The sequence below is a fragment of the Pinus tabuliformis genome, chromosome 8, assembly GCF_031772625.1.
Source record: "Pinus tabuliformis cultivar Carrire ecotype Pingquan chromosome 8, CPIR1, whole genome shotgun sequence".
Taxonomy (NCBI): Eukaryota; Viridiplantae; Streptophyta; class Pinopsida; order Pinales; family Pinaceae; genus Pinus; species Pinus tabuliformis.
Window position 1 is genome coordinate 1,160,868,585 of NC_142294.1, and position 27,763 is coordinate 1,160,896,347.

The window sequence follows — 27,763 nt, forward strand, 5'->3', positions numbered from 1 at the left end:
CCTTCTAGAAAAAAAAATATTTTATTATTTTATCTCCATTCTAGAAGATTCTTCCCTTTACTTAATCTAAGTAACTTCAATTTTATTTTATTTGAGTCATTTTTCCTCTTCTGGCCTTTTTAGGCATTCCCCCCCTTTTTAGTTAATTAGTGACTTATTAAAGTCGCTTTTAATCTAGGAAAATGGCAAATCCACCTCTGCGATCTCTCTAGCCATTAAAGATCACTTTTCACCATCCCATCTTGTAGATCTCTTCGTTCTGGATACAATGAGCTATTACACTAAGGTGTTTCATAAAATACTCTCCCAAAATCACACCTTAAGCATATTTAATTAAGATATGCTCAATAATAACCCCATTATACAAAAATTGTTGGAATGCAGCAGAACCAAGAATTAGTTGCATGGAATTGACCCTAATGATGAATTATGCCAAGAAAACTCTATCGGACACCATAAGACTCCTCCAAAACCCTCTAGGCCCACTAAATAAAAAATCTCGCTTCCTTGACGAAGTTGTCACCAAACCCTAGAAATCCATCCAAGTTGCATCATAAGGGAAACTAAAAATGGGAACATTACAAGTCCTCCTGCCCCAAGACTGCTTGCCCAAAAGCAATCTGCATCTAACCACTATAGAGACATATGTACACCGATACCAGGATCACATACAAACCATTGTGCAACACCATGCCAACCAACCATGAATGGATCCCTCAATGCCTGGATCCCAAACCAATCTGACTCATCCTGCCATCAATAGATCCACCTGGATCCCAATGCCACCATGGCCAATCATCATTGCCCATACCTAAGGGCTCCAATTGTGCTATACTTTCGGCCAAAGATGTCCTCCCAAAAATCGTCCCATCAATAGGATACCAACTCATAATCCCCTGCCAATCCATCCCGGAAAGATCGAATGCATGAACATGTAAGTCCACCATGTCGATGTCGCTCTGCCTAATCAACCAACATGGTCTATCTCAGAAACTCTGCACCCCTTTTCCCAATGTATAGAGGTGGGTTGGTAATGCTACAAGCCCTTATGTACTTCGAAAAAGGGCTGCTCTAGAACTCCCAAATGTACTCTTCATGCCATGCGAGGGACTTCAACTATCCCTCAATGCTAGACAACATGGCCGCTGACTTGACACACACCACTCTAAGCTCCTCAATTTTACTATTCTGCTGCAAGATGGTGCCTCATACTGTATGTATCATTTGCTTCAATGCCATAAGGTCAGCCCTGAAATACTCAATCTTCTCCTAGTGGCTACTCTTTGAAAGTACTGCATCCTTACTAGTTGCCTCTGCATCTATTTGCACCTCATCAATGGGTGGACCCAAAGATGGATGCTCAACCACCTCCACCACATCTCCAACTTGAGCCTTCAACTGGCTCTCTAAAGATGGCTCATTATGCATACTGTGCATATCATCCTCCTCGTCTAGCTCACGCTCCTCTATGTGCTCTTCATGCTAGATCACTAGTAGCTCATCTCATAAATCTCCCTGAATGTCCTCCCCTTGGTTTTCTTCACATATCGGGTCAATATGTTGCTCATCCCCTTCAGCCATTGAACATGGATGAACAAGTGGGCTACTATCATCATCTCCATATGATTGCTAACAAAAATCAATTGACTCAACTATAGTAGAGGACCCCATCTTGTCTATTACTATCACCTGAGCCTTCAATGGGCTCTACAAAAAAGTAGACTCGTGATCCTCATGATGTGATTCATGTTGAATTTTACTAGGGCAACACTAGAACAATTTCCTTATACACTTTAATAACTTCACATAATAATCATTAGCATTAGATTTCATGTAACATTTACTTCATTAATCAGTATAAGAAAATTATTCCATTACGCATGAAAGAGCAGTAATAAATCATAGTAGAAATAACCAAGAAACCATGAGACAAGAGACACAGAAATAAGGCCTGAGGCCAGGGAAAAACCCACAAGGGGAAAACTTAGAAAATTCTTCCTTATGAGAGTGAGAGAGTACATCAGAGACATCATCAAGATAATAATCAAAACCAATAACCAAGAATAGAAATGCCAAGCTAAGACCCATAGCCCTTTCTCTGATTTTCAACCTCCTTTTCTCTTCCTGAAGGTTGCCCTCTTTTCTATCACAAAACTCACTGGAGCAGACAGAAGATGTGGGATGCAAATTGCCCAAGTGAGGAGGTTAGGATCAAAAATATATAGCCTTCTCAAGGGGTTGAATGGCTTCCTCAAAGGGGCCATCCAACCTAAAATTATTATGAGGCCAACTTGTAAATTTTGGAGGGAAATTATAAATTTAAATTTGCAATTTAATTTTTCTATTCTTCCTTTTATTTTCATAGATGGAAATGTCGACCATGGCTACAATTTTCAACACTCCCTCTTAGCCAAGGAGGTATTTTCATTCCTTTTCATCATAATGAAAGCAGGTAGCATCACAATCCAATATCAATGCTCCCTCTCAGATAGCGAGGTATTCTTCCATTGGCAGAACAATGATGTCTTGATCCACAACAGATGATAGGGGAGATCGATTTACCACAACCAAGTTCATGGCAGACATACTCGACCTTGGTAAAGATCACTCACACACTACCGGTCTCCAAGTCAAGCTCTTTGACCTGAAAGAGTATATCATAGATCTCATCTTATATGTACATGTCTCAACATAAGGAAAGTTGATAGTTGCATCATCATCTCATCTCATGTATCTCATCTCATAAGAATGATCCACAATGACAATAGGGGAGATCGATTTACCACAACCAAGTCCATGGAAGTCATAAATAACCTTGGTAAAGATCATACACCCTATGTCCACTCACTGACCCTCACCCAACTTGTCCTCAGTGATCAAATTGTAGAACACCTGCATCCAATACTTACAGGAGATCAATTTACCACAACCAAGTGCATGGCAGGTGCATCCGCCCTTGATAAATATCACACACATCTAAGTCTCCTCACCACTGGCCAGATGGGTGGCAATCCCTGCAAGCTTAACCAAGTCCCTAGCCCTTTGGTCAATAAAGACACAAAGGTGACTTGCGAGTAGGATACATACCGGGGCATATACTCAGCGAAGTCGATGGCTTTAAGGAGTACCCTCACACCCAGGAGCCTCGTTGCACAATCCTCCCTCACCAAGTCCATGGCTAGTCAAAAGACTAGGGGAGAGCATGTGCTCAATGTTCTCGATCAACAGTGTTCCCTCTTAGGCAGGGATACATTCTCTTGCACTCCAAGTTTCTCTCTGAGGAATACGAACTTCGCTTTGGGCAATGGCTTCGTGAGAATGTCTACAATCTTCTCAACGGCTAAAACCTCATTGCTTCAGTTCTGTAACAAGTCATTGTCGGAGCCTCACTGGTCCCCCTATGCTAGAGCCTCATCGCTCCCTCTATGTTGGAGCCTCAATGCTCCATCAATGTCACCATGTTTAACAATCCTGTGGATAGCTTTTGAAGCCACACTCGCAATTCAGACATACAAGTTGCAATATGATCGACCATTGCTAGACTAAGAGCAATGGAAGTTTACTATCAGCTCATCAAGGAAATCAAAGCAAGACCCATACTGAAGCAACACCTCAATGTGTTCTTCATGTTCACAGCACTCCAGATTTACTTGGCATCGGCATCTCTCTTCAATCACAGCATATCACAGTCATGTCTGGCACACGATCAAACAACTCTAGCTGCAATATATTCTGCCTCAGTTGTATAGATCTTTTCTTCCTACTCATCTTGGCAGACTTCAAGCTAAAGCAACACCTTGATCATCCCAATCACATAATCATTAGCAACCGGCTCAACAGCAGAAAAGTAGACATGGCAAACTCTAATCATTCCAACAGTTAACAACATCCAAATATACATTTAACTTTAGTTGGGGCTTCACACAGAAGCAAACAATCCAACAAATAACAAGTGGCTTCTCATAGAAGCAAATATCAGCGTCTTGTTTATCAGCAGAAAAGTGTGCCATAGTCGAATCCATTAGACAATAAGAGGCTTCTTACAGAAGAAAATATCAACAACCAACGTTGAATCCAGCAGACAATAATTGCCTTCTTGTAGAAACACACATCAACAACTAGCTCTAGCTTCAATCGCATAGCAGGTAGGAGGATCATCCATGTCATTCGGAATAAATATAGTTTAGATCAAGTGATCATGGAATCATGGTCCATCATGTAACAACGATAGTGAAAATTCCATGTAAATAAAGTTAATGAAGGAAAAATAATAACCAAAGTCATGGGACACTTATTCCAAGCTGAATGTTGGACAAAACATCCTAGTATGGGTGTTCATTTCGGTTATTATGGCTAAGGAAATTCGCAAAGGCTTCGAAAAGGAAAAATGGCATTTTTGGCAATTTATTTATGAAAATAATGGAAATTAGGAGAAAAGGAAGGTGAAAGGTCATAGGTTGCATGTGAAGAGGAAATTGAAGGAAAAAAAAATGGAAAATGAAAAAAATAGAGGCCTCATTGATAAAAAGGCTTATGAGGATCAATTGGTACCTTTTGTGAGTTCAGATTTTGAGCTCTCTCTCTATTCTCTCTCTCACACACTCTTGGACACTTAAAATTTTCTTGGAGCACTTCAACATTAGATCATGAAAAGCAAAGAAGGCAAGAGGAAGCAAAGATCAAGCAAGGAAGAGCAGGATCTAGCAGCTACAGCGGGATTATTTGTTCATATCGATTTGCATGTGCGGTTCCCTTGCTAGATTTGGCATGCATGGTTTTGCATGTGTGTTCTTGGTCCTCTTGTCGTTATTGGCATGGGTTTTTCCAGGTGTGACAATGTTCTTCAGCCTTGCCTTGCCATTTCCAGATAGCCATGTTGTGGTGGGATCTTTTGTATGTGGTTGAGCTGGATTGTCGGATGGACTCGAAGTTGAGTGGGGTGGTCCCAGGATTATTCACAAGGCCTAAGAATCCTAGGATGGGATACACGGTAAAGCCTGAATGTGAACACCTCGATTGAGCCTAGGAATCCCTTGACAAGTGAATGTCATGATACACAGTAAAGCTCAATGGTGAGTAACCTTGATTGGGCATAGGAATCCCGGGATGGGATACACGGTAAAGCACAGAGGGTGGAGACCTCATACGCCTAGGAATCCCTTGACCGGTAATGGCGGGATACATGGTAAAGCCGAGAGGTTAGGACAGACAAATTCCTCACAGTGGCATCCATGCTTGTTTTTGGCCTAGTGATCTGGTGAGGATTGTGGTAAAGCCTAGTATTGCATGTTTATTGTTTATGGCCTAGTGATCCGATGGGGATTGCAGTAAAGCCTGGTTCAATTGTTGAGCGTGAGGTGGTGTAGCCTCGGGAAGCCCTGGTTGATTTTGGTTTGAGTCCCACATTCATGCTTGGAATATGGCACGGGGGTGATTGGCTGATGAGAGACTTGACTTAGCCAATCTACGGTTGGGTGGAACATGGTTGTCCCATACCGGGTTGGCGTTTGCATTCATTAATAAGAACTATTTCTCCTTAGTATTTTATGAGCAAATGTATTGGTTCATATGAGGCATTTATGGTTGATGTATACTTGTTATTTTTGTTGGTTATATGTTAGTTATGAGCATGTTTTATGACAGTGATGATGTATGGCTCTTATCATGTTTTGATATGTAAATGAATGTACAATAAATATAGGACCTAATAGATGATAATGCAACTAATGTGATAAGGCGTCAATTCTTCTTAGCGATTCTTAGATAAGTATGAGACCCCTATGCTTAGATTTGTTGATATGACCTATAGAATGCATATTTCTAACATGTTTGACGAAATGCATGTCATGGCTAGTAGGGGTCCAGTCAAGTCTGTGTTCAAGTATTTGCATTTATATCATTGTTTTGATGTTACTTTTCATTCCTTAAAGTTTCATGGAGTTCTGGATAGTGCCCTGACTCCTAGCCCTGAAAAAGTGGCACAAAATTCGGGGTCGCAAGCTCAAAACTAGTTGAAAAAGACCCCAGTCGCTTGCATGCCCATGCTATGAGAGCAACTGGAGGGCCCCAGTCACATGCATGCCCATCCCATGGGAGCGACTGAAGCTCTAGTGCAATGAAGGGTCAAGTTGTGGCAGGGGTTGATCACCTGGAAGGGTTGGTTGGCTCCTATAGGTTCTGTGGTATGTGCAGAAGGTCAGATTAGTTGTGTTGTGTCAGTTTCACTTCCTTAACGTGACCTAGGAGGTTAAATCATATCGTAGTAGCCTCTCGTTGCATGTTTATCCGAACATACCAGTTAACTTGGGTAAATGTGGGAGGAGGGTGTTACACATCATGTCAAGATTAAGTTCATCCCACACTCTCAGTCGCATGAACAATCAACTCCCTCTTACACTAGGCATAGAGGTTCTCAAATTTTGTCAGAAACATGTCATTAGCACATAGCGTGTGCTCTGTAATATTCCTAGTGGGAAATATTAAGTCATAACAACAAATAAAGCATAAACATGTAACCATAAAACTAACACACCAGCATAATGACAAATTGCACCAGAAATTGTACCAAGAGTTGAGCCATTTTATTAACTAAGAAAACAAGGTACATATAAATGAAGAAGAAGAACTTGGGCTTGCTACAACAAGCTAGTCAACTCCCGGGCGAAAATGGAGTTGCCCAAGTGTTGGAAACTGCGCTCCCCAAATCTCTGCGTTGGCACAGTAAATTCTGTTACTACTAGCTGGAATGGAATTGGTGTTTCGGGCCTCTAAACTGCTCAGAAAATTCTAGGAAATTAAATGGAGCCTCCTCACAAGGAACTGAGAATAACCCAGAAAACTCTCACAGACCCAAGTAGTAGAAATGGTCCTAGAGTGAACTGTGCCCTTCTCCAATAATTTCTGCTACAGACTGCTGACTAGAATACTAATTCTTGCCAGAAATACTACCCAAAAAATTCTACAAAATTAGCCCCAGACTCTACTCACCAGACCCACAAAAACCCAGAAACGGTTTGGGTTGAATCCACCGACCCCCAGTGATCCCCAACAAGTGCAAATCACCCGATCTGGCCAAAATGGCCTTACAGTTTGATATTACGGAATTATGCCCAAATCTATCACTAGCTAAATTCTCCCTTGAGGTTTACCTCCAATATTCAGCCCTTATCTCTCCACAATTCCTCTTCCTTCTTCCCTCGCGCAAGCTAAGCCAGCAACCCCTACGCACTTCAAAATGAAAAGAATTTTGTCCCATAGATTTGTCGCACTCTATCCCTACAAAATCACCACAAAATTCTCGGCTCCAACTAGGAAAATCCTCTTGCAAATAACCTAGACTCCAACCCACTATCTGCTGGACCACAATGAATAACTCGAATTGCCTCTACGCCCAGCAAATACACAGACCTGGGAATACTATTATCAATGAAGCTCTATGAAATCCCAGCAATGGACTCTCTAAATTCCCAACTAGGGAGGCAGTTGAAGTCCTCCGAAGATGGGGTGGAATCTTGCCTGGAATTCCTGTGCTAAACAGCACTCTACCCTTGCGCTAAACAACTCCAAGAGAAGAAGAAGTGTTAAGTGTAATAGTCAAAAGATGCTCCCCAAAATGAGTCCCTCCTCCTTTTCTATTTTCTCTCCATCCTACTAAACTCTTTTTAATATTATTTTATTGGTGGAGGCCATTTTCTGCTTAGTTACTTTTTCCACCATTTTAAATAAGAAACAATTTGCATCCAATCTGCAATAAAATAATACTTGCCACATTTCTCCAAAATACTAGTTGCCTCTTTTAATTAATATTACCAAAATTGGAGAAAATTCCCATGCTCACAAAATTGGGGATATTATAGTCCTCCCTACCAAAAATTTTTTGTCCTCAAGCAATGCCCGAACAGCACTCTCTCTATCAATTGACCCAAATGGCTACTGCAAACGATACTGGGGTCCCAAATGTGCCACTTAGTCATCCCTATCCCCAAAACTATCCTGGCAAGGAGGAGTGCCTTGACACCAAGGTCCCAAGCCATCCTGATCAACGTGAATCATCGCTTGTTCCACTCACTGTCCAACTAGTACAAGCACGCGAAGCCCTCTGCATATTATCAGTAAGTAGAGCATCATGATAATATAAAGTCTTGATCAACTCGTCGTGTAGTTGCTCTACTGAGTCATCCATCTCATGCACTCCAAGGGTGGACTCCTGAAAATACAATCCAACCCCGGTGGAGATGAATCCTCACCTGCATGAACTTCCCCTGATCTCATCCTACTGATCATCCCTCCATGCTAGTGAAATCCCTCGTGCCAATAGCGAATCACTAAAATCCAATGGAAGATTGGAACGATCTCCCCCTATCGAAACCAACTCATCCCTAGGGGTAGTTGAACTGTCAAGTACTGTGACGCCAAGGACCCATGCCCATTGCAGGAAGAACCTAACTTGTTGACTCTGCATGTTAAAAATAGCAACAAGAAATCCTAATTTAATTTGTCCTTGAATTAAATTAGGAATTAAATGGAAATTCTATTCTCATAGCAACTTGTAATAGTTAACTAAGTTAATTTGACTTAGTTGGCTCAATAAATTCGAGTTGGAAGTCTACCTAGAGTTATGCAGAGTGATTCCCAAATTTTAGGGGTCCAGGTTGAGTTCTTTTGAGTTGTAATTAATTAACTCAATCTAACTAAGTTATAGTCAATTAAACTAGTTCAAACAGTTGGAGGAACTAGTAGGAGGTCTATTAGTGGGGACAAGCACCAATGCAGCTTCACTGCTCCACCAGTTAACTAAAGATTCACTCATAAATAACTCATGCATGTCAGTTCTGACGAAGACCCGCTTGAGATTAGAGTTCAGGGACAGTGTACTATCAGTTGTATAAATTTTAGACTTGTACAAATGGTGCATGCAATCAGTTGAGGGCCTATGGATGGATTGCGCATTTATAGAGAGAGAATTTTCCAATTGAATGTGGGCTAATTCTCTCAGGAATTGTGCAAGGAAGTAGGGGCCTGGTAGGGCAGCAGATATGGCTAAGTGTTCGCTTGAGCTAGATTGTAAAGCAAAGAGATAGATTGTACTTGTGCAGGAATTGTTCAAGTTGAACAAGCATTGTATTTTCTTCTCAGATCTTCTGGTTAATGCAATATAGATAATCAAGGTTTTGCCTAGTTGCTTTCCCCATAAAAATATTGGGTTATGTGCGATTAAAATTCTTCTTTTTCTGCTTAGTGTTTTCATCAATCAATTTTTGTTTCCGCTGATGAGTAGAGTAGATTCAAGTCTTTTGTTCTAGCATATTACATAAGCAGTTTGAATCTACAAGTAAAAATCTACATGGTATCGGAGCTAAAGACATCATAGAAGAGGAGAATTTGAGTTTGTTGTGCAGGTGAAATCAAATTTGCAGGTTCATACATCAGAGTCAACACTATGTCATTCTATGGTTTGAGACTTGAATATGCCCTAGAGGGCAGCTCGAATTACATAGCTTGGAAGGACGGGATGGAGACATTACTGGAAGACAATGGGTTGAAGGAATTCATAGATCATGATATTCTGAAGCCTCTAGCATCTGATGCTAAAGATCTAGCTGAATGGAGAAAGCGTGTAGCAAAAGCGAGAAGGATTATCCTGGAAGGAGTTCGAGATCATATTATCTCGAATCTCCATGGTAAGGAAACTCCATTTGCAATGTGGAAGACATTGACGGACCTGTTTCAAAATAGCAGTGACCACAAGAAGTTGGCACTGAAGGACAAACTCAATTCTGAAGTACTTGACCAAGTTCACCCAATGTCAGGATGAGCTTGGAAGTGTCGGGATTACTGTTGCCGAAGACGATCTGGTGAGCCTAGCACTTCTAGGACTTCCCAAGAGCTGGCACAGTTACAAGGAATCGGTTAATGGGAGGGAGAAGCTGCCAGAGTGGGAGTGATTATAGTCCGACTTGGCACAGGAAGAGATTCGGCAAAACACGAGAGACGGATCCTCATCAAAGCATGATGATGAGGAGAATTGTGCCTTAGCGAGTAAGGCAAAGAAAGGGAAGGGGAAGTCATCCCATTCCAAATCAAATTCTTGTCAGGGCAGCAAGAAGAAGGACATGTCGAAAATCAAGTGTTTTCACTGTCACGAGCTGGGACATTTTGCCACAAAATGTCCACATAAGAAGGTCGGTAAGAAGCCCTCAGGAGGAGCGGCAGGTGAGGCTCTTGCTTCACAGTTCGAACTGGATTTTACCCTCATCACTTGTATGGTGTCATCGATGATGGGTAGTGTGTGGTACCTGGACAATGGAGCTTCTTTCCACATGATCGGTAACAAAGAGCTCTTCAGTAACTTGGAGGAGAAGGATCTCCAGATGCATATCGAGATGGGTGATGATGGGAGGTATAGCGCAACCGGCATCAATACAGTTACCTTTCAAAGGGAGTTTGGTTCTCCCCACTTTGTGAGATGTTTTGTATGTTCCTGGTTTAAAGAAGAACTTGGTGTTTGTTGGCATGTTGGAGGATAGAGGCTATGATGCGATATTTAGTAAGGGAAAGGCGTTCCTTCGTCACATAGCCACAGGACAGGTGACGAGGATTGGGGTTCGAGTGAAGAACCTCTAGAAGTTGGAGGTAGAATATTGTGCTACCTTTAACACTAAAGTAGAGAAGGTGCAGAGCTGAGACATCGATGAGTTGTGGCACAGGAGGTTGGGTCACTTGCACCATGGCGCTTTGAAGATCATGCAACAAATTTCTACCGGTCTTCCCAAGGGTACACTAGAGCAAGTAGACACATGCAAAGGGTGTACATTGGGGAAGTACACCAAAGCTTCCTTTCATGACAAAGATAGTCGAGCACAAGCGATCCTCGATCGAGTTCACTCAAATGTGTGTGGATCGTTCTCGACAACATCCACAGCCAAGCATAGGTATTATGTGATATTTGTTGATGATTTTTCTCATAAGTGTTGGATCTTCTTCATGTAGAAGAAAGATCAAACTTTTGCTAAGTTTTGTGAATTTAAAGCACTTGTCGAGAAAGATACTGGCAGGAAAGTTAAAGCTCTCAGGAGTGATAACGGTGGAGAGTATGTGTCGAATGAGTTCAAAAACTTATGTGCATCAAAAGGCATTCGACAGGAGTTGATAGCACCTCATAACCCACAGCAGAATGGGGTTGCTGAAAGGAAGAACAACAGTATTGTGGGAACGACAAGGGCGATGTTGCATGATCAGGGCATACTATTACACTTGTGAGCTAAAGCATGCAACACAATTATTTATTTGCAAAACAAAAGTCCTCATCGAATTCTCAAGATGAGTACACCAAAAGAGGCATTTTCATGGAAGAAACTAGATGTGGCACACTTCAAGATCTTTGTTTCATCAGTCTACTGCCATGTTACCAAAGATGCACAGAAAAAGCTAGAGCCAACAGCAGAGTTGGGCATATTTGTTGGGTACACTGATACACCTCACAACTATCGGGTGTACCTGCCAACCAACAGGATGACAGTAGTTCGCAGAGATGTAAAATTCGATAAAGAGAAGGCCATGAGATGTTCCCTTCAGAGGGAGCTTCAGCTACATGCAATTGAGGGGCTTTTGGCTCCTGAGGAGGAACCTCAAGATGATATAGAGTAGCCACATGCAGAGGAGTAGGGAGTGGAGACACCCACTCATGCAGTCTTCCAGAGATGGGAGAAAGCACACCAGAGAGGCTGACAGGTTATTGCATGATGCTAAAGAGAATGTGGGAGCACCCACATCACAGCGCAGGCAAAGGAGGTCACCGGAGAGGTACACTGGCTACATGGCTCTGATGAGCGGATGTGTAGAGATTGAGCCATCCTCTTTTGAGGAAGCAGTGCAACAACCAGTTTGGGTTGATGCCATGGTTGAGAAGTATGACTCCATTGTCAGGAACAGTGTTTGGGATGTGGTCCCAAGACCGGCAGACAAGTCAGTGGTGAGTTCCAGATGGCTTTACAAGGTAAAGCAAGCAGCGGATGGTAGTGTGGAGAAACACAAGGCCAAGTTTGTGGCCAGAGGGTTTTCTCAGGTGGAGGGGATTGATTACAATGAGACTTTTGCTCCTATTGCAAGGTACTCATCAATCAGGTCCATTCTAGCATTGTCAGCGCAGATGCAACGGAAAATACATCAGATGGATGTAAAGACAGCATTCCTCAACAGTATGATTGAGGAAAAGGTGTATATTGAGCAGCCTGAAGGATTTGTGACCTTCAATAGAGAGTCGCATGTGTGCAGAGTCAAGCACCCTGTGCTTGGTACACCAGGATCGATAGCTAATTCACCGGGTTGGGCTTCACCAAAAGTGAAGCAAATGCGAACCTTTACCATATTGTGGTTGAAGGTAAATTTTCGATTATTGTTTTATATGTCGACGATTTGATTCTGACATGTGATGATAAGTTGATCAAGTCTTGCAAAGAGGATCTTGCAAGAGAGTTCGAAATGAAGGACTTAGGGCTTATGCACTACTTTTTGGAGATGGAAATATGGCAAGTAGATGAGGAACTGTTTGTCTCTTAAGGGAAGTATGCCAACGAGATACTCAAGAAGTTCCACATGGAGAGCAGTAAACCCATGGAGACTCCTCTCACTGGTAATTGGAGGAAGGAGGATGTTACTTCCGGTGAAGTAGTGGAGGCTACTATTTACAGGCAACTTGTGGGTTCACTCATGTATTTGGTGAATACATGACCAAACATGTGTTATGCAGTTAACCAGCTTAGTCAAGCAATGGTTAAGCCGACCAAGTTGTATTGGAAGGCAGCCAAACATGTGTTGAGATACCTCAAAGGCACTACTTAGTATGGTCTTTGGTACAAACGGACAGAGGGAGTGAAGCTTCAAGGCTTCACCGATGTAGATTGAGTAGGGAGTCCATCTGACAGGAAGAGCACATCAGGTGGGATCTTCAGTATTGGGCCAGCAGTTGTTTCTTGTTACAGCAGGAAACAAAGATCAGTTACACTCAATTCAACAGAAGTAAAGTACATGGCTGCTAGTCAAGCAGCTTGTGAGGCTATCTGGATGAGGAAGATTCTTGTTGGTTTGTTCGATCAACAGATGGATCTAACAGTGATTTACTATGACAATTAGAGTTGTATCAAACTCTCTAAGAATCCATTTTTTCATCATCGGTCCAAGCATATTGATATCCTGTATCATCATCTTCGAGATTGTGTGCAGAGGAGAATTATGTTGTTGGAGTACATTCCCATAGAGGAATAGGATGCAAATATTTTGACAAAGGCCTCGTTAAGATGCAAATTCGAATTTCACAGAGGCAGGATCAGGGTAGCAGGGCACCCTGCAGCTCACTCACGATCATCTCCCTAAGCTTGCACCCGTCATCTCGTGCCCTGACCAAATGCCACCACCAAGAAGTCTCTCCCTCGATACTATGTGTCCCAACTAACTCACTGGAGCAAGCCTCTCGTGTCCTGCTACTCGTGATGAAGCTAACAAGGGACAACATCCAACTCCTTTGTGCTTGCAAATAATGTAGAAGTGAGAAAGGAGCGTGAATCCCCATGGATATCATCAAGTGATGCTCATTTGCATGCTCATCGATCTTGGGTGAACTATACCCAATGGCATGCCCGTCATCTCTATCAAGTGGTCTCCCTAATGGCAACACTCCAAAATCCCAATGGGAAGCATCACAAATCACTACATACGGCCAAGCATCCCTACGCTTCCCTGCGTAAGAACATGTATCTTTGTCCCCCTTGGCACATGATTGCACCCAGTTGCACACCTTTGTGCACTATTGGACACCACTACCAGCCGCCACATCATCCTGAATCATCTGTTATGTTAATTTTACATAGGGCTATATTTTTCTTTGCTTTGATAATTGCATTTCTTCAATAACACATTAAGTTCACCCCATAACATAATAACATTATTCAGATTTACATCATTATTCAACAGCATATGCAACTATGTAGAAAGAACAATATCATCGTCATCAATGCAGCGGAACATAAAGGAACAATAGAAGAAAAGCATTCACACATAGACACTAGGATTGGTCAGAGACTAGGGAAAAACCCACTATGGGGAAAACCTCTTCAAATTCTTCTTCTTATTAGATCGTCATCAAATGATTCAGCAAAAAGAGTACAATGATCCATATCTTCATCTATACAATTAAACAACTACAACATCCATAAATGAACCCAACAAAGTTTATACTCAAAAATCTGATTCTGAAGTCTGTAATGAACTGTCATTGTCTACAATCAACTGTCAAATCCTGCAGTCACTGAGCAAAATATTCGGACAACTGAGATTCCATCATTTAAGTCTCAGTCGCACTAAGAAGGAGACATGCGAGCGACTATAGAAGCTCAGTCGCACCCTTAAACCTGGCATACGAGCGACTGGCGTCTGCAACCAAGATTTTGAAACCCTAACTCCCAGTCGCATGGATGGAAAGTTGTTCGTGCAACTGGAAGGCTCCAGTGGCATAGATGAGCTTTTGTTCAAGCGACTGTGGCTAACTTCATCCTCAAAGCGAACTATGGTCCAAAACCCTAAAACTGAGATGCAAGCTTCGAACCTTGCAATTTCACCTCAGATCGAACCTGTTCCTTCGCAGGTGAGCCTCAGACTTGGGCGAAACAAAAACCAAGATAGAAGAGTGTCTCTTGATAGATGTCCAAATGAGGTCGAGGTCACTTGTATTTATAGCCTTCAAGGGTGTCCACTTTGCTTTAGGGTCGACCTTGACAAATGTGCACATGTGGGCTTTTCTTCATAAATACACTTTCCCTTATCCAATTTGAGTGATCTTTAGGTCACTTTTCTCCAAAGTGGAATTTGACCGCGGTTGCATATTTTTAACACTCCCTCTCAACTAGGGAGAATTCCACCTACAACAGGTCATGTGTATCCTATCATCAAATCATATCCAATCTCAAGTATCTCATCATCACGTATCATCATTGATCATCTCAATTCATCTCTTGCTCATTCCTGTTTATCTTTTGATTGTCCCTGCTCATATGCTAAATATTCTCGAATCTAAAACAAGAAGAATTTGTCATCGGAGAGGAGCCTAAGCTACCACCCTCTATTCATCGGGCTACTACCCGGAATTTCTGTTAGCAGCCTACTACTCAGAACTTGTGCCAGTGGATGACTACCCAGTATCTGTGTCAGCAGGCTACTACCCGAAATCTCTGTCAGTGGGCTACATCCCGGAAATATCGGCAAGGAGTCGAATCTACGACCCGCATCATCATCGGAGAGCATATCATCAGGGAGCACATCTCAACCCGGAACCACATCGGGGAGAAAATCTCAACCCGGAATCTCATACGGGAGCTACTACTATGACCCCATATCGAGCAATAGGTGATATAGGGGAGCTACTACTCAACCCATCCTATTGCCTACTGATCTTCCCAACAATGACCCTCAAGAGTCATGTGGTAGAACACCGACATCATAAACTGAGCTTGGACTAGATAGCGGACTTACCAAGAGGTAAGGATCACACGTCTCCAAGCCTCCTCAACCTGTTGGCTAAACGGGGAGGGACAATCCCAACAAGCCTAGCTTGTGGGTATGATGCCAACTGTGGTATACTCTACAAAGACTAAGATAAAGTGATCTAGTACTCCAACCCTATGGGTAACAGATAGGGGTGATGCCCTATTGTCCAGAGTTCCCTCAACCTTAGGATCCCTATCTCAATTCCACACCTTGTGAGCTCAAACAGGGGAGGAAGAGTTGGCTCAATGACCTCGATCAGCGATGCTCTTTGTAGATCAACGACATATCATCCTACTCATATCTGGTAACCATCATGTCTCAATAGCAGTTCTCCTGTTCATACATGACATCAACTCAAATATGATATTAGAACACAAATGTATATATCACAAAAAGGATACCATATTTATCCTCCCTCTCAAAGAGGGGACAACCACAAGCTTGAGCTTGTCTCAATATATGAAGGTAACTTAGTCCCAGCTATATGCGGGATTTTCTGCCAATCGGTTCCCACTCTTTGTCAACATAATATATCCATGTCATATCCAGATCCTGCTCAGACGGCTCTCCAAGGAGCTTCTTCATCCTGCCACATAGCTAGCCATGCTAGCAACATCGTACTCAACCTCGGTCGTGCTACAGACCTCTCATCCAAGATATCATGGTAGATCTCATACTAAGCTAAGTCACAGGACACGTCCTCCAAGGTCCCGTGTCCCGTATTTTATGTGTCGGACACGAAAACAGCCCTAAAACGTGTCGAAAACGTTTTTCATCGTGTCCTGTAAAATGTAAAACATATTTGTCGGTTTTCGTCGTGTCCAGCATCTAGAAAACGCGTATTCCGTTCATAGAAAACGTTGTCTGCATAAGCTGCAATTTGTTTTGAAAGAAACAAATAATTTTTGAGTGGGGTAGCTTAATGACCAAGTCTAGGCCCTAGTATTGATATGTTATTCATGGTAATGTTAAATTCTTAAAGTAAAAGTGACATTCTCCTTAATCTTCATTTTCATCCTTTTACTTAAATTTTTAACATTACCATGAAATGACTCGGGATGTTTGAGAGTGGTTCCGGCGTCATTAGATTTCATATGGAGAAAGTAGAATTTTAGATTTCATTCAAAATGCAGCAGACTTATCAGTTTTTTAGGATTTCAGGATTGGGAGATTGTAATGTTTCCAGGTGACACCACCTGCCCGGGCTACCCCTGCCACCTGTAGAGGACATGGTCTACCTCCTATAGCTCCTACTTCTAGTTCTTCAGCTTCTAGAGCATAGCAAACTCCACTGCCAACTCCACCAGCATCTACATCTAGAGGGAAAGGGAAAGTTGTGGCATTTTCGCGCAAGAGGGGCAGAGGAAATCAATAGGATTAGACTTTAGTTATTTTCTTCATTTTATTGTATATGACATTATGACATGATGCGATACATTATTATATTTTTTGTTGATATTTTGAGGCTGAGTTGAGACTCAGGAGTAATTATTTCCTGATAATTACGATTTTTTCCGATTTTTTCCTCACGCCGATATTATCTCGATAACGATTAATGCAGCATTGTTGTAAACACTGAACAATGATACATTTTGATTTTGATGACTTAATGGAAAATCTACATTTTATGGTTTTAATATCTAAGTTCTAAATTTATAGTTAGTAGTAAGTACTTAGTAGTTTCTTATGTGCATGTAAGTTGTACACGAACAATGAACATTGAATATTCAAGAATCAAGACCAAGCATATCACATTCTAATTTCTAAATAGTAAATTTTGATTCTATTTATTTTTTAAAGTGAACTATGAACTTTGAGAAGTAATTATATTTTAATTTGATTAGATAAGCTGCAACCTGCAATTTAATATGGATAAAAAACTATATTTCGGTATATATATATATATATATATATATATATATATATATATATTATTAAATATATATAAAACGTGTCCCCCATGTCCTGTTTCCAGGTCGCTGCGTTTCGTATTGAATACTTGTATTTACGTGTCCTCTGTGTCTCGTGTTCTCGTGTCATGTGACTTAGATACTAAGGAAGCATCCAAATGTGGTCATCAAAAATAATCCCAAACATCATCAGTACATCCATGCAGTCATATATCATAGAATGAATATCTCAAATCAAAATTGATCGTCACATGCAAGTATCTCGAAGGATGCTTGGCAGCAACTCAATGAATATGAAGTGGCTCAATCATGAATTCACTCAGGTTTTATGCACATCATGTATATATACGAATGATGTTCAATAAGGAACATCAATGCTTCAATCAACTATCGCTTGCCAAGTTGAGTTCAACAATATCTCTTCACAACTTCTTGAAATTCAATCGAAGTGTCCAAGGATTTTCATTTCCACTTCTTCAATAGCTTTGCAATATAGATTTTCTTTTCCCAACTTCAGAAATCAATTCATCATGCCATGATTCAGTATTTTGAGCTTCAGAAGCCATCTCCCTCTTACTTAGATCATTAGAGGCTCATTACATGTCAAGAGTAGACCATCAACATATAAAACCAAATTCAAAATCAAAGTCATACCTTGGAACACTTCTGAAGTAGAGGTTTGGATCAACACATCTTCTTGGCTTCACCAAATAACTGTCAATGCGAACATATCTGGATCAGGGAGCTTGCTTTACACAAAGCTTTCTACAAACATAACACTTTACCAAAGCAATATGCTTAGCCTTACACGAATCATTGTTGTCAGATCAAAACTAATATCAAACTCATCAATATCATTTGTATCAAATTCTTTAGACCAGGTGACAAGTAGAGCTCTCATCAAGTCATGACTTCATCTATTATCATGCCAACAAGTTGTCATAAGCAATATCAACCCAAATTTCATCAAGTCGTCCTCATGATCATAATATAAGTCACTAGATGCAAATGCATATACCAAGAATAATTTATGCAGGTTCTATCCATTCATTGTCAAATTACTTCACACTGAATCACAACTGTCAATACTTCAACCATTGTGCTAGGAACAAGGAGGCCAATACAAAACCATTATCGAATACCCATATTAGTCACTGAAGGTCAGTATGCCCACATAGCATTGTCATCAAGGCAAATCACCAGTCGCCAAATCAAATCATTAGTCATCAAGTCAAATCCAATTTTGTTATCATAGAGAGATCTATAGGCCAGAACATATATCAACATCAAGTCCAAGTTCTAAGTCATTATCAAGCATCATGTCTAAACCACAAACACTGCTCATCTATATCAATCAGCCAAATCATGTTAAAATTTTGTAGCACAAACTTTAAACATAATGACATATCCATACGCAGGTCCCAGTCACCTGCAAACACAAGTTCAGTCTATATATTCATAAAACATTCAAACTTTCCTACTCACAAATCTTTTTGTTGTCTGCTCCACATCTGTAGGACTGACATTCTTCAGGTGAACATCTAATTTTATGCACAAAACTTCAATTTTGTGTCCAGCAGGCATAGTCGCACCCATAGGCCTTCCTTGCAAGCAGTTGGGAGGCTACAGTTGCACCCTTGACCTTACTTTTGTGCGGATGAAAGGCTACAGTTGCACCTGTAAGCTTGCTTACGTGCAATTGAGGCTTAGAGTAAGGGAAACTCTATCTTCTCATATCAGAACTTTGTTGCAAATCAACAATGTCAGATATTTGTCTATTCATGCCCATAAATCATATTTCAACAGTAAAGAATATATATATAATGCCAATGGTAATAGGAGTAAGGATCTTATGGAGAGATTCTCCCTTTGAATGGGAAGCCACTTCAGTCATCTTCATTCAAGTCATCAACCTAACTATAATATTGTCATGCATCAACAGATCTGTTAGATCATAAAGTCAGACTATATCCACATATTCATCATGGTCAAATATATTAGCATCAACTACTACACCATGACATCATGAAATTAATCTTTCATCACGGGTTAGTGTCAAATAGCTAATAGAAGCATCACAACATTACTTCTTTGTTACGTAACTCAATCCGTCAGTTCAGGGCATTCAATTTTACCATATGCCATAATTACTAAACACATAAAAACATAACCATGGTCAACAAAATATCCTAAATATCAATCTCATTGTTATACTTCTATCATCATAGCTACCATGCTTTTCAACATTAATAGTATCAAATCACCATCTATTAGAATTAAGGTTCTAGCCTTCTTCATGGGATCAAGATATCCAAAATGATAGGTGTTAGCCAAACATCAGGTATGGCAATATATCAAGGATCAATATTAAGAATCAAGAAATGCCAAATGCACCATTTCATCATAAGAACCATGAATCCAAATCACTTTCATATGCATGCATGAACCATTTGAGGAGACATTATCATCATACGTTAGGGCTTACCTTGCCATCAATATTATAGTTGAAACATAACAGTGAAACAATATACCATGCATATCTTGTAGTGTTCAAATACTTGTTCATCTTTTCATTTGACATAGGCAACTTGTAGCACTTTGTCACCTTTTCATCAAATGCCTTTTTACCCTTTCCAGCTCTAGCCATCTTTCCTGCATCTCAAATGATCCTCAAGAAGGATCCACTTATAACATCTCATTAAGGAGGTTAGAAACATCCATATACTCAAATATACATGCAGGAAGTATAAGTAATGATCAAAACAATAATCAGATCAATAAGTCTAAACAAAATTAAGGACATAAAGAAGCATCATAAATCAGAAAGAACTTATCTTCAATGAGAGGTGATCCTCTCCCTCTTGAACCAGCCTTCAAGAGCCATCACTATCCATAGTCCACTTGATGCCTTCACTATTTCAATCAACTTTATCAACAACCAGGCCTACTAGAGACTATCCCATCTAGGGCTTCATCAAATCTGTCACAAGTGCTTGAGCATCTTCACATTGATCATGCTAGGTTTCATATCTCATATCTTTTCCATAAACCAGGGTTTCCCTTAAACCCTAACCTCATAATATCCATCAAACCCTAATACACAAATTGCCTAAGGTTATCTTCAAACCCTAGAATTCTTTTAGGTCTCCTCCATCTTCTCTTGCTTCCATCAAAGGTGTCTCCATGGGGGTGATCTCCATGACTTTTCTTCAGCCCAGCTCTAATACCATGCTAATTTTTGATAGGGCTATATTGTTCTTTACTTTGATAATTGCATTTCTTCATTAACACATTAAGTTCATCCCATAACATCATAACATTATTTAGAATTACATCATTATTCAGCAGTGTATGCAACTATGTATAAAGAACAATATCATCATCATCAATGCAGCAAAACATAAAGGAACAATAGAAGAAAAGCATTCACACATAGAGTCACCTGGATTAGTCGAAGACCAAGGCAAAACCCATTATGGGTAAAACCCTTTCAAATTCTTCTTATTATTAGATCATCATCAAATGATTCAGCAAAAGAGAGTACAATGATCCATATCTTCATCTATGCAACTAGACAACTACAACATCCATAAATGAACCCAACAAAGTTTATACTAAAAAATCTAATTCGAAAGTCTATAATGAATTGTCACTGTCTACAGTCAACTGTTGAACTGTGCGGTCGCTAAGCGAAATCTTCGGGAAACTGAGATTCCATCATTTAAGTCTCAGTCGCACGAAGACTATAGCAGTCTAGGCCCACCCTTAAGCTTGGCATGCAAGCGACTGGAGTTTGCAACCGAGATTTTGAAACCCTAACTCCCAGTGGCATGGATGGAGAGTTGTTTGTGTGACTAGAAAGCTCCATGTAATGTTCCTAATTAGGAAAAATAGTGATATGCAAAGCAAACAATAAATACAACACCAAAAATTTCAAACACTCAGTAAACACCCATGTAAACCAATGTGGAAAAAGTCAAAGTCGAGATTAAATCGGCAAGGGTCCAAAAATTGAAAAACTCGTTAAAGTCGGGAGTTTTTTGAAAAAGTTGGCAAAATTAAAAAAAAAAACAAAAATATTCATTTTTTGTTAATTCTTTTTAGCATCTAAAGTATCCACAACATCAAATAAATGCATTTCCACATAAACATGTAAAGAAAGCTAATATATAATATGTATATGAAGTCTAGTGCTACATCGCATATCAAAATAGTGAATCAACTCTTGAATCTTGAATCTTGTCTGAGTCTCAACTCTCAAGAGTCAAAATATCAACAAAAAATATAATAAATGTATATCATGAGTCATCTACATGTCATAAAGTAATCAGTGACTGAGATCCTCTGCCCCTTTTACGGGAATAGGGAATGGCTTTGCCTTTTCCTCTAGAGGAAGAAGGCCCAGCCCCTGGGGATACAAATGGACTCAGTCGTCCTCTAGAAGCAAAACCCTAGGGAAGCAACTGTATAGTTGTATCGAGACATTCTATTATAAAATTGGAAACATCTCTCCACTCTGCCACGGGATGGGGTTTTTTTTGGTTAAAAACATATTTAGTAATGTTACCTTTAGGACTTCCTAGAAAAGAAATTGAACGAGTTTAAATTGTTAAGATTCTGAGTAGAACTCTAGTATAGTAAGAGTCTAGATTGATGAAATTATTGCGAAATTCTAAAATAAAATAGGAAACATTCCTTCCACTGTACGAAAGGATCTAGTCTTCACTACTAGAAAGATTCATACCTTGGACACTGAAATTGGAAACGCTCACGATAAGCTTTCCTTAGAAGCAACTTAGTCCATTCAAAAGAATATAAAATCCACATGCATAAGCATTAATCTACATTATTCCAGAGAGAAGATCTAAAGAGAGGAAAAAATATATTGTGTTATGCAATTGAAAATGACTTCTTCCTCCCTTATTATGACTTTAACTTTTACGCTAGTACTCTCTCACGCAGCAGAAGTCCAGAATGATATCGCAGGTGGTTTTTGCAATTGTTGTAGATCAATTTACTGGATTAGTTAGTAGCTCATAATTATTTGAAAAGTGAATGTAATGATATTTATTGTGCAGGTGAAAGTCACTTGACACTCAAACCTATGAAGCTACATGATAAGATAAGGCCTGAGAAAACCGTGGATCTTTCCAAACTGAACATGAAGAAACCGGATCTTCCCATTTGTCAGATTTTTGGCGATTTTTTGGCTCGACTCCTGATTAAATCAAGAGTATTACGATTTAATCCCGATTTTTTCGGGAGTGAAAAAATCGGCAAAAAGTCGGCCGATTAATCGGCCAGCTAAAAAAATCGGCAAAAAGTCGGCCGATTAATCGGCCAGCTGAAAAAATCGGATTTTTAGGATTTAATCCCGATTTTTTCTCGACTTTTTCCACACTAGTTTGTAAACTCTAGAAATAATAAACAGTTGAGCCATTTTATTAAGCAATTGGGGCAATAGTACAATAGCGTGGAAGGAGTGCACCTGGGCTTGCCTCAATGGCAAGCGTGACAAAACCCAAGTGATAAAAAAGCAAGGCAAGATGACAGAATCAGTTGCTCCAATGATGCCCTGCGCTACCCCAGAAAACTACACTGTCTGCTGGAAAGAAGCTATTGAAAACCCCACCTCTGGTGCTCAGAAAATTCTGCAAAATTAATCCCAAGCTCCTCACAAATAACCCACCAAAACCCAGAAACGGTTTGGTTTGGTTTTGACCCCCAAAATTCAGCCCCCAAATACCACATCCTCCTCCAGCTGCTGGGAAATACGACCTGCCTGCAACTCCTAGAGAAAGCCCTCCAAATCACCTAAAAAGGCCAAGTTACACTCCCCAAAGGTTCTCCTTATTTCCCCCGACAAACTCCAGCTCCACAACTCAACCCACAAGCTCCCATGTGTGCCTAGTGAGAGGCTTCTACGCTGGCCCTAGATGTTGTAATTCGTGTTGCCTTCAAGCAGCAACCTCTTGCTCCAAAACTCCTCCAAAAGGTTGATATCCCACTGAAGCTTCTATGCCAAAATTCCCCCGACAATTGCTACCTGGAAGACCCCTGAAAAGACACCAACGTATTCCCTTCCTGTGTCCTCCTGGAACACGCACTAGCTGAGAAAATGGCTGAGTGATAAGCTCTGAATCCCCTCCATCTCTTCTCCAATGTGGTATGATTTGACCTCCCTAGGGTGGCACTCAAAGTCCCCCGAAGAAAGGGTGAGTTCTCTGCTTGGAAAACTTGGTGCTAAACAACAAGTGCCCGGCTAAGCAGCTCGAGCAACAAGAGTGAGTTCAATTGACAAAAGACCCCAAATGAGGTTGAGCTTCTCCTATTTATAATTAGTGAGCTTCCTTTTCCCACGTGGGCCCCTCCATCTAGCTTTTCGACCTCCCTTCCTTGGCTATTCGAATTTCTCCTTAGGCAAGTGCGTTTTTCCTTTTGTGTGTGGCCCCCACGCTCCACTAACCAAGTATTTCGGCCTCCCTTTTCTCCTAAGTCTTTCTCCCAAAATTTCGTGGGTCCCATGGTTACCAAAAATGTCAAAATTGTGGAAAAATAAACTTGGGACAAATTAATTTAGGAAGGGACATTACACTCCAATCGCACGGATGAGCTTCTGTGTGAGCAACTCTGGTCGACTTCATCCTATGTTGTCCTTGCGACTATGGTCCAAAACCCTAAAACTGAGATGTGAGCTTCAAACCCTACAATTTCACCTCAGAGCGAACCTGTTCCTCCATGGACGAGCCTCAGACCTATGCGAGCCAAAAACCAAGATAAAAGAGTGTCTCTTGATAGATGTCCAAATGAGGTAGAGGTCACTTGTATTTATAGCCTTCCAAGGGTGTCCACTTTGCTTTAGGGCCGACCTTGACAAGTGTGCACATGTGGGCTTTCCTTTATCCGATTTGAGTGATCTTTAGGTCAATTTTGGTCCTCTCGAAAAGAGGAATTCAAGGTAATCATTATCTTCATTAAGTTAGCTGTCCAAAGTGGAATTTGACCGCAGTTGCATATTTTTAACATGGTATCCCTCTTGTGACAAAGTAGTTGTCACTCCATGCGAAATTTCGAGGGGGTGTGAATCGCTCCTCCTACTCCACAATGCAACCCCACACAACATGACACTCCTCCATGCACCTCTGTGCTCCTTTGTAGAACATTGAACTCTGTGGCACGACTTTGTGCACCAATGAACACCTACGCCAACTGTCGCACCACCCTGCATCCTCGACCATCCCACATGCGTCAATGCATCCACTACTCTGCTAGTGAATCCACCATGATGTGGGTTACACCTCCTCATTTTTCCCTAGTAGACCTGAGTGGCCTAGCTCCTCACATGCTAACAAGAATGATACTATTGTGCCTAGCCTCAGTAGCTCTTGTGTCCAATATGCCAATAAGAGAGCATTGTCTCCATACAATGCCCTGTCTGATAGCCTGTTGATGCCACCTCCTCGACCAGCCCCTACCAGAGTATGTTGAAAATCCTACAGTCTAATGTACACCCAACATCCCCGAACAACCCGTGGAGTTTGCCTGCCCACTGTCAATCCAACCAGACATTAGTGTTGATGGAGAGTTGAAAGTGTGTGGGCGCTTAGTCACCAAAGCCATCGCACTGCTAATACCATCACTAACCAAGCCCGTGTTGTGATGGGGAATGCCACCTAGATCCCAACAGCAATCTAGCCCTTGTACTCCCCTAGTAATCCACGACCTCTGCTAAAATACGACCATGGATGTGCCCAACTGCCTAACTTGCTCCATCAAGTACCAGCTCAGTACCTCTCGCCATCCAATCCAAAAGGAGGGATCGAATGTACAATCACTTGTGTACTGAACAAGCCCTCCATGCTGACATTGTGCCATACTCAACTCAATTTGTTGGCCCCCGCTGACCTGGACATCCCCTATGATCTGTCTAAACAACTCTGCCTCTCTCCATCCAATGCATAAGGGTGAGATAATAATGTTGTGGACCTCGTCAGTGTGCCTCTGAAGCTAACTGTGCTGAAATCCCAACATGTGCTCTCTGCGTTGCCCCTCGTCAATGTCTAACCCCAAGGACAGTTGTGCATCCTCCTCCATCACGGCCTCAACTTGAGCCTCCAACTGCTCCTCCACCGACAAGCTATCATATAAAACATTCTCACCGGTCAGTTGTAGGTGACTGTCATCCAACAACTTTGTCATCGATTTGGATGCCTCTGTACCTATCATCTCCTCATCAATGGTGGAGATGTCTCCCAGCACCTCATCAACCTGTGGTGCGCTGCTATCACCTAAAAACTTGGTCAAAATAGAACTTGTCAAAGGGTTTTTCCCTGGCATGTGCCTATATCTTGTGTCTCTTGTTTTTGTGATCTTCATACACATATAATATGGTAATTGCTTGATGAAAGATAAAATAATAAAGAAGTAAAAGAAGCCAACACACTCGCAAGTAATTATCAAGAAAGGAGAATCAAACCCTAATATAATATCTTTGATTTTTCAACATGGTATCAAAGCTAAGGTCAAGAGAAGTCAAATATCACTTTGTTGGCATGGATTCTCCCTCTATGGTGAACTACATAAGATTGGGTTACAACACTGCTGGAAGATGGATCAAGAAGATCATCTACTACTTATTCAACAAAATCAAGAGTCAAGGATTCTTGGCTACCCTTACAGATTCACATACTAATGACAATGCATGGATCAATGATAGTGGAGCATCGAGACCTAAGTTGCAGGAAACGTGGCCCTAGGGGGCGTTTCTCTAGGGGAAACGAAACGAAACGCGTTTCCCCGTACCGTACGGCCTGGAAACGCGTTTCCGGCCGTACGGCCACGTTTCCCGAAACGGAAACGTGGCCGTACGGCCGGAAACGCGTTTCCAGGCCGTACGGGCCACGTTTCCCCCAAAAAAACATTTGTTTTTAAATTTTTTTTTTCTAATGTAGATCTCTTACATTTGTTTGCCCTAGTGTTGATATGCAGTTCATGGTAATGTTAAATTCTTAAAGTAAAAGTGATATTCTCCTTTATTTTTCATTTTCATCCTTTTACTTAAATTTTTAACATTACCATGAAATGACTCAGGATGTTTGAGAGTGGTTTCGCCGTCATTGGATTTCATATGGAGAAAGTAGAATTTTAGATCTTACTCAAAATCCAGCAGACTTATCTGTTTTTCAGGATTTCAGGATTGGGGGGATTTCAATGTTTCCATTGGATTTTATCATGTACTAGGGTATGGAACTTGTATTTAATCGAGAGAACAAAGCCCTCTATGCAGGGGAGACTCCCAATAATCAAGAGAATGTAGGGTACTAGGGTATGAAACTTGTATTTAATCAAGAGCACTAAGGCCATTCGACTATGTAGGAGGAGACTCCCAATCAACCACGAGACAAAAAATTAGAAATTTCTCGTGGCTGATTTTGGATATTTCTATTTTCATTATGTGATTATTCATGAGTAAATGTGATGTAAATTTAGATACTTATAGTCTATGCATTGACAATTGAAAATTTTATCATAATGTAATAAATTAGAATGTATCATATATGCTTTATGATTGCACATATTTCTTAAATTCCTAATATATATATATATATATATATATATATATTCGCGTTTCCCCGTTTCCAAAATTTGGGGAGGTCGCGTTTCGTTTCGCTTCCCGTTTCGGAAACTCGTTTCCGTTTCCCCGTTTCGTGCAACTTAGATCGAGACACATGACAGGTGAAAGCAAGCAACTTCCCACACTATCAAAGGTGCCATCCTCTCATGCAGTGGAATTGGGTGACAACAAAAGTTATGATGTTAGATCTAAGACTTTTGTGATCCATAATGTAGAAAACAGTCTTTCGGATTAATCACATTGTAAGGATTCAGTCGACGTTTCGAACCAACTAATGTGGTTCATCCTTGTCCTGAGGATGAACCACATTAGTTGGTTCGAAACGTCGACCCAATCCTTACAATGTGATTAATCTAAAACACTGTTTTCTACAAAAGCTATGATGTTAGAGGCGTGGGATCAACATCCTTGAAGCTGGATAATGGATTGAAGCTGCATCTCAACAACATTCTCTATGTTCCAGGTTTGAAAAAGAATTTATTTTCCATTTCTTATTTAGTAGATAAAGGGGAAAGGATTGCTTTTGTTGATGGAAAAGTATTGGTTTGCGGAAAATACTCTAACATTGACAAAGCTAGGGTTATTGGAGTTCGTGAAGGAAGTCTTTACCGAGTTATCACACCATGTCCTCAAGCTTTGGTTCATATGGAAATAAATCCGATTGAACTATGGCATCGGAGGT

The 27,763-nt window shown here is 40.8% G+C and overlaps 1 protein-coding gene across 2 annotated transcripts in view; it reads right to left on the minus strand.

The window, feature by feature from the left end:
* The window catches only part of LOC149239467 (Ran-binding protein in the microtubule-organising centre protein), a 328,713-nt gene that overhangs the window by 63,609 nt on the left and 237,341 nt on the right, over positions 1 to 27,763 (minus strand). The window contains exon 11 of one of the 2 annotated variants that reach the window (XM_089373427.1): positions 18,102 to 18,161. The exons of the other annotated variant lie outside the window; for it this stretch is intronic. Within the exon in view, the coding sequence (XP_089229553.1) occupies positions 18,132 to 18,161 (30 nt within the window). The 3' untranslated portion in view covers positions 18,102 to 18,131. The remainder of the gene's footprint in view (positions 1 to 18,101; positions 18,162 to 27,763) is intronic. 2 annotated transcript variants of the gene reach the window in all.